General features: G+C 33.9%; 1 protein-coding gene across 1 annotated transcript in view; it reads left to right on the top strand.

Annotated features, from left to right (window-relative positions):
* The first annotated feature begins 3,999 nt into the window (after positions 1-3,999).
* Positions 4,000-8,391, top strand: part of AGO2 (Argonaute 2) — a 72,695-nt gene continuing 68,303 nt past the window's right edge. The window contains exon 1 of the mRNA XM_072520385.1: positions 4,000-4,136. Coding sequence (XP_072376486.1) covers positions 4,121-4,136 — 16 coding nt within the window. The 5' untranslated portion in view covers positions 4,000-4,120. The remainder of the gene's footprint in view (positions 4,137-8,391) is intronic.

The following is an 8,391-nucleotide window of genomic DNA, read 5'->3' as shown; positions in this document are numbered from 1 at the left end:
AGAGTATAATAATAATTATGTGACCTATTTGATTTAAAATGGATTCAGGATTTTTTTATACTTTGGCAACTATGTCAACTTCGATCTCTGACGTAGACAATGACGTGCAACGGTTTGTAAATTAGATGGACTGTATGTATATCTTCTTATGTGGCTTATGCTTTAAAATAAATTGACATTTTGTGAATTAAAAGCAGATTTTACTGAGGCTAACTTAAATAGAAAACGTCCCATTCTCATGGCTTATATTGTCTACTATCTTATTATTATTATCTTACTGTTGTCATCTCGCACACCTACGATTTGCGGACGATATTGTTCTAATAACAGAGGACTTAAAAGATATTGGAACTATGCTTACTGAGTTATATGCCGCTTGTAACGAAGTTGGTTTGAACATAAATTTTGGAAAGACACAATACATCACAAATCTGGTACCAAGCGAAAAGCCAAAAGTTTACTTTAACGAAATGGGATTAGTTCATAAATATAAATACTAGGTCATGAAATCTAAATTGCCAGGGACAACCAAGCTGCTGAACTGCAATCTAAGAAACGTTTAGCATGGCCGCATATGCAGCTCTATCAGACATCTTCAAGAGCAACATGCCAAATTATTTGAAAAAGAAGACGTTCGGCCAATGTATGCTTCCAGTCATGACTTGCGGCGCCGAGACACTTTCTTTAACCCAGGCTACAGCAACCAAACTCAGAGTAGCCCAAAGACGAATGAAACGCTCGCTACTTGGACTGACTCTCAGAGACAGAGTTAGAAACGAAGAAATAAATAAGGACAGGCGTCACAGTTGTCATAGAGCATATAGCATGGCTGAAGTGGAACTGGGCTGGCCATTTGGCCAAAATTAATGACGGGCAGTGGACCCAAAAGTAAGCGTTCACGATGGCTGAACCTAACAAAATTTCCGTTGCAACTTTTTTACTACTTTGTACCCCTACGTTAACAATGAGAATAGGCTTTGATTTGGTGCGAAAGATCGATAAACGATTTTACTTCATTATAATCCACGATCCTGAAGATACCATGGACGGACAAAGTCACCAATGAAAAAGTACTGCGGAGGATGAACACAACCACGGATTTGGTCAACATCATGAAGGACCGGCTGCAGTACTTGGGACATATAATGAGAAATCAAGGTAGATACGAGCTACTCCAATGCATTTTGCAAGGTAAAATTGAAGGAAAAATGGCCCCAGGACGAAGAAGAATATCCTGGCGCTGAGAGCGTGGTATAGAAAGACCTCAACACAGCTATTCTGTATAGCAACCAACAAAGTCATCATAGCCAGAATGCCAACGTTCGGAACGGACAGGCACCCTAAGAAGATATAATCCACGACATCTTCTGATTTTTGAGTTTGGCCACCTCGATTCTGTATAGTTTTTAGCTTATCTGTGTGAACCGTATTTAGCATAAGAACATCTCTCTTGTCGTCACGCCATTTAAAAACAACAATTTTCTTATCACTTTTTTGTCCAATTGGGTCTTTGGTTTTTATTTTTTTTAGGATAGTATTTTTCATTACTTCGATTTGTTCCAAAAGGATGAGTTCTTTAGTCAACAATTCAGTAGCCAAAGAAACACTTGTGTAATAATTATCCGTGTTTAATCTGCGACCACAATTTAAGCGTTCTTCCATAAGATAAAGTACTACATTCGCGGACCCATTTTCACCGTGGGCATTATCGGTACCACAATAAATTTCAAAATTATATGTATAACCACCCTTACAGCATAACTTTTACACTTTTATACTGAGCTTATGTTTTTTGTTTTTGATATACTATTTGAACTGAAAGCGTCCACGAAAGGGAACCATGCTTTCATCTACGCACACTTTAAAATCAGAAATATATTATATTTGGAATCTTACTACAAGTTTACTAAGCAATGGAGTTAATTTTCGGAGTCTATCGTTATCAAGCGAAATATCTGTATTATTGCTAAAATGCCACATAGCCAAAACTAGTCCAAACTTATTACAGTTTAAAGACCACGAGCTGACATAAGCAGCATAGGTAGACCACCTACACGATGGACAGACGACATCAAAAGAATCGCCGGAAATTGGCTGCAAGATGCTCAAGATCGACAGAACTCGAATATATAGACGCGTGTATAGAGACGCGATATATAGTCCCGACTGTGTCTGGGGGCTCGGGAGACTGAGACCTCGGAAGCCCTGAAGAAGACATGAGAGAGGATGTCGAAAGCTCGGCCCAATGGATATCGACGCGGTTCAACCCGGAAGACTGGTGAGTTTAATATTAACGACACGATACGACTTATAACGAGTTTAATATTATTTCGGATACGGCAATCAAATATATTCGTACAAAAAACTTTCGTATTTCGTGTTATCGGATCTGTGAAAATCCAGCCATTGGGCAGTAAGGCCGTACGATGATTAGCATCAAGACCCGTGTCTAGCCATGGACGAAAACTCGTAGACCTATATAGAGGAGGAAATAATCGTAGACCTATGTATAGCACTGGAGGAAATAAATAGTGAATAGACCAGTCTTGAAGCTGTGGAATCAACCGCCTTTGCAAGACATCTTTGTACTGGTCTTGTAGCATCATTCCTTTTACCACGTACAGACGTCCAGTACCCTTGCCGCTAATGACTGACTGACATCATCACTTTTGTAGGGTGCTTCACACTCTGAACAACACAGTCAGGATGAAACTTTTCCACATGACGACGATGCACAAACTGAGCTTTGTTTTGCAAAATTTCAAATGTGCTTTCATCACTGAAGCAGACCTGTCAACAATAGAAAAAAAATTATGTGCTGGTCTTTATGTTGGTTAAATGGTTAAATGCATAATTTGTGAAAGAAATATGAAATATTATGCAAGAAATTATTAACTTACCGACCTCCAGAAGTCCACATCTTTATCAGGCAACTGTTTGGTCCAATTCAGATTGGAGTTGCGATTTTGTCAATTTTGTGGTAGCAAATCTGTTTTCCAGGCAAATTTTCTTTAAAGATCTTTCTGACCTTGGAGTGAAAATAGGCTTTCTGTCGCATTTTTTCTTTCGTTTTGGGCTCAATTATTCCCCTAATTCAATCTTCTTCTTTATGCGTCGTACACTAGCTTCAGAAACCTTTAACCTTCGTGATATTTCGTGGTTTGAAAATATTTGAGTATTCACTAGGGCCTTTATCTCAGCTTTTTTACGTGGTGAAAGATAGCGTTTTTTACCCATGATGAAAGCGTACAAACAGATTATTTAAACTCTGTACACGAAATAAACAAATAATTGCGTAATATAAAACTGTTTAATAAAAAAACACAGCACATAAAGCCACAGGTACACGTTCGCAACTGAAGCACATGCGAACGCGAAGGGAACAGGTTTAGTTTAGACTTGTTTACGTTCCGGCAAGAATTGATTAAGACAGTGTTGCCATTTATGACAAATACAAAATATATAATAAATTTCCTGAATAAAAATCTGTTTCAAGTATGTTTGTATGTTGTGTTTGTAAGAACTGCATATAAACTCGAATAAAACGAATAAAACATCAAATTATTAAAAAACAGGACTGCGTCTAATAATTTGGCCAGGGACTGTACTATGAAGGAGCAAAATGACGACACATTGTTTTTCGTTGTTCATTGTGTCTCTGTTTTCTATCTTACATCAAGTAAGTATTCTAGCCAGAGTCTCTTATTGGTGGGGAGAAACCACGGTTCGTAGACTTACTACGGTTGCCAGATTAAGTATAAAATTCAATGCGTAAGAGAGAGACAGATAAACAAAACGGCAAAAGTTATCACAGCTCTTTGCTTATATTCTCAGCACCGAACAACGTTGTTGGGTGTTCTCAGCTTCTATGACTTTTGCATGTCCTTTGGAAGCAACTAAATCACAGAATAAAAATACAGTCAGTACATTTTTTATTTTGTAACCAAACTGACAGCATTCCCCCACCATCGTTTGTATTTCGCGTTCTGTGGGGTAAAGTACTAAACTGTCGTGTGTCATCTATCTAATTATAACTTCATAAACCTCATAAACTTCAATAACGTTCACTGTTCACAACAACTGTTAAATTTATTGAAATAATTACTATCATTGTGCAACAATGGGAAAGAAAAAAGGTAAGATTTTTGATTTTTGTTGGAATTTGTTAGTTATCAGTTAAATATTTAAGTTTGTACAAATACACACATTTTACACTCCATTAGTCCACCTCAAAAAATCATGGATGTTCATTGTGGATCTAGGTTCCAATGGAGGGGAAATGGATGATTTTGGAAAATAATAGTGCATTTTTAATTAATAGATGCAATGAGATTACAGAAACTACTTTTTATGTTTTGATTGTGTTTTTTTATGGGAAGAATCTTTAATCTTTTAATGATGTTCTTATTTAATATGTAGTGTTAGGGGTTTCACAGGCATCCATTACAGATAAAGGTGTAATTCCCAACTGTACTTTATGACGTTATTATTCCAAATTCCAAAGGTTCCCAAGTGGTCACAGAAAAGATTGAGGAATAATTTTCATTCCCTTTTGAAAAGTATTTGAAAATTGTTCCCAAAAATTTTGAATATTGCATAAAATAGCACTCACTATCTGGCATATTGCACCTTTTTGTTCTTTGTTTGCTTTAAAAGATAAGCACACCTCATTAATATTCAATTTAATCTTATAAAGTTTATGACAAACATTTTCTCCTTTTTCTTCTTTTGGCTTGTTTTGCTAAATATGTTGCTTACTCACAATGGAGAGGAAATCTTTTTTGTTTTTATTCTGTGACACATGCTTGCAAAAAGTTCACTTTTGCCTGCTTCTTTAGAATCTAGGACTTAGTATATCTACAAGGTCATCCAAGCACAGGAGTATTTTAACATTGATATTAAATATAGTACTTGTGAAGTACATTTCACGTTAATACACAATAATTGGACGGCATTATGCATGCACTAGGCATGCACTCTAAATCAGTAGTTTCTCATTATCCACACAATGTTTTATTTCACTTTCTAAACGATCACACATGTTACAAGTGTCTTTCTTAAGTTTTCTCCTGTGAAGATTGAATTTTGACAATAAAATTTGTTTGTATAAAGAAAAACTCACTGGATTTCTTACTTCTTCCGAGTACAACTTATATACATTTTTGCAACAGTTGTTTCTCTGTAAGAAATTCTGCTTCTGTGATTGATTGTCTGTAATGCAACTTGTATTTCGGAAATTTGTGAATATGGTCAATAACTTCCTGAAGTCAAATGAGATCAGTCTTATTTTTACCACCACTTTTGCCCCGGCAGTCATGAACTCCTTCTGGTGGCTTCATGTTTTTCAAAGCTGAATCAACTTAACAACTTGATATTCTTAACGTTTGTAAAAAGAAACTTTTACAATCAGTTTTGCCACATAATTTATACACTCTACTAAATTTTCTAGTAGTTAATGCTTTTACTCATTTTCTTCTGATTTCGACTTCTTGGACATATGAACATAGTAATGGGCATCATGTGATTGGACACTATAAAATTTATTAAATTCATTTAGAGCATTTTCTTCTCTGATATTTTCCATACATTTGCAAGGACAGATATAATAACAAAATTCTTTACATTTTTTAAATTCATTCTTTTGTGTAAAATAATCTTTGTTTTATACACAAAGTTTTTTTTCTTTTCCTGCCCTTTTTTTTGTCTACTCTTGGGAAAGTGTTTTTCATTTAAACCAGAATTAATATTTTCAACAACATTGTTTGAACATGACAATGTTTCCCTATTTACATTTGCTGTCACACTGTCTATAGCCTGGTTAATTACAGCCTTGCTCTCATTGTCATCAGAAGCCATGTTCTTGAGGTTTTTAACAAAATTACTAACTTGATCAGCATCACTTAGCTTAAAAGTATGTTTCTTCATTTATATTTTCTGACATGGCGTCTAAAAACTGATGATTGGAACCCCTGCCCTCATCTGACATTTTTAAGAGTTTCATTATGCTGTTCATGTTCCGAGATATCATATGTATCACTGTACAGACACATTGATTTGTTCAGTATCAAAAGTCACTAAATTTTTATTTAGAAAATGTTCTTGAAGTTTATTTGGTAACAAAGTATCTGTGTTACAATAATTCGAGGTGGTAGAAATGTCCAATGTACTTTGAGATAGCGATTCAAAAACTTACAGGTTGCAATTCACATAAATCCTCACTATTCAAGACAGCGAATGCAGTCTTGAGAAATTGTGGTTAATTACTCATTATGTGTATCTTGTTCCGTTTCCTAAAAAAACAGCACATGTAGCTGACATAAAAAAAGAATATGGAATAGATCCATTATTGAATTTACACTTGCAAAATCTCTAACTCTAATTGGGTCTGTTATAATAGTCTAAAATGAATTTTGAGGTTAACCTAGAAACTGATCTATAATTTTTTATCTGTAAACAGAGTGCAACCATGTTTTCTGTTCTCAGTTGAAACCTGCTCATATTTGAAGATAATTCCTCAATTTAGAAGTTTAGTAACAGATAATACACAATAACAAATAGCAATACACATTAGACCAAGATAATTGTAGGCAACTAAATGTGGAATAAAGATAAACAAAATTATAATCCAGCAAAGAAATCATGAAATAAGTTATACATGCCATCTCTTAAGTTGTCTTATAATTTAGCTGCCCCTATGAGTTTTGCCAAGAAGCGTGTCAGTATGGGAGAATATATTTTTTTTAACATATGACCCATAATTAGAATTAATATTTTTTATACATTTTCCTTCACATTCAGGAATTCCATCTTCGTAGTTTTTTTTACTGTTTTGCCAATATATTACCCTCCCTTATCTCTTCACTTTTTTTGTTGAAATTCTTTTTTGCTTTTGTTCAGTTTCTAGTAAAACTTTCTCGTCTCTGTCAGCTTACTTAGATCTTTAGTTCGTGAAGTTCTTTATTAATATTTTCTCTCTTATTTTTGCAATGGATTTTCGTTTTCTTCCTTACATAGTTATTTATATTCCTCCTCTGCTTATTGGGTTCTGTGCCCCTGTTGCATCAGTAAATATGCTCTGTTTTTTCTTTCTGTTATAATCTGATATTCTTCGTCAAAACAGTCATTAGTTCTTGTTCTCCTTTGTTTACCTTTTATGCCTAGTAGTTCTTCAGCTGTTTCTTCATGAGATTTCTGCACCCTTCCCATTCTTTATTTATGTTTTAACATTTCAGTCTGTTTTCTAATTTGATGTATGTATTTTGTTTGAATTCCCTATTTTTGTTTGTATTTTTGGGTCCTACATTGTATCGTTCATATCTAGAACCTATTTTTTTTTTAAATGTTTAAAATTCTGGCATTTACCCTACTGTCAACGCAGTAGTGATCAGAATCTGCATTTGTTCCTCTTCTAGTGTGGATGTTTATTATGATTGGTATCTTGAGTCTACAATAGCATGATCTATTATATTTACTGTAAGTCTGTCTAGTGATTTCCAGGTGCCTTTGTGTATATCTTTCTGAGCAAAGTTGAAATTATAAAGTCGATTTAAAAAAAAATGAAAAAAGGAAGTCATTTTTGAAATCAGGGCATCAAAAATATTTAAAATTCTTAATTTCTCAAGCACCAAATTTTAAAATTTTTTTGGGCTGTGTTATCATTCCTATTCCATACCATGCAAGTTAAACATTTATTTTGTATTTCAGTTCTTCCTTTGATGGAATTTTTAGTTTTTTATTGACGCTTATAAAATGAAATTATTTGCTTTGTTGCCTGTTGATTCATTTGTTGGGTCTTTATTTTGCTGTGTAAACACATTTCGATATAATGTCAGGACATTGATTAATTTGGTTATTAAATAGACTTCTCCGTTATTTGACACTCAAGAGAATTAAATTTTTCTCAGAAATAAACTTCATATCTTGATAATTGTGTTTTTTTGTGTGTACTGCTGTAAACATAATATGTAGAATCAATTGCGGAGAGTACTGTATTTGTAACAATATGATTCATGTAATACATGACTCAGGGTCTCACTCACTGAAAAACAGGGTTTCTCAAAATTCATCATATCTTTTTAACCACAAACGGAAAAGAAAGGAAAAAATCTAGTACTGGCAAATCAAGTTTTTCACGTGAAAGAGCATATAATTAAAAACAGTAATAGTAAAAGTTATGATATAAAAACTATAGTCATCAGGCACTCTGCAGTTAGCTTGAAGCCTTATAAAATATCATTTAAGGTAAATTATTTAAATTTTTCCTATTTCAATTGCATAAAAATGAAGTTATGTGATATTAACTTTTTCATATTAATAGCACGGATCCATCTTTTTCTTTTCTCTAATTTATATGTAATCTTTGGGAACCTATAAAAACTACACTTACTATTT

The sequence above is a fragment of the Diabrotica undecimpunctata genome, chromosome 1, assembly GCF_040954645.1.
Source record: "Diabrotica undecimpunctata isolate CICGRU chromosome 1, icDiaUnde3, whole genome shotgun sequence".
Classification (NCBI taxonomy): domain Eukaryota; kingdom Metazoa; phylum Arthropoda; class Insecta; order Coleoptera; family Chrysomelidae; genus Diabrotica; species Diabrotica undecimpunctata.
This window is presented reverse-complemented; position numbering and strand designations above follow the sequence as displayed.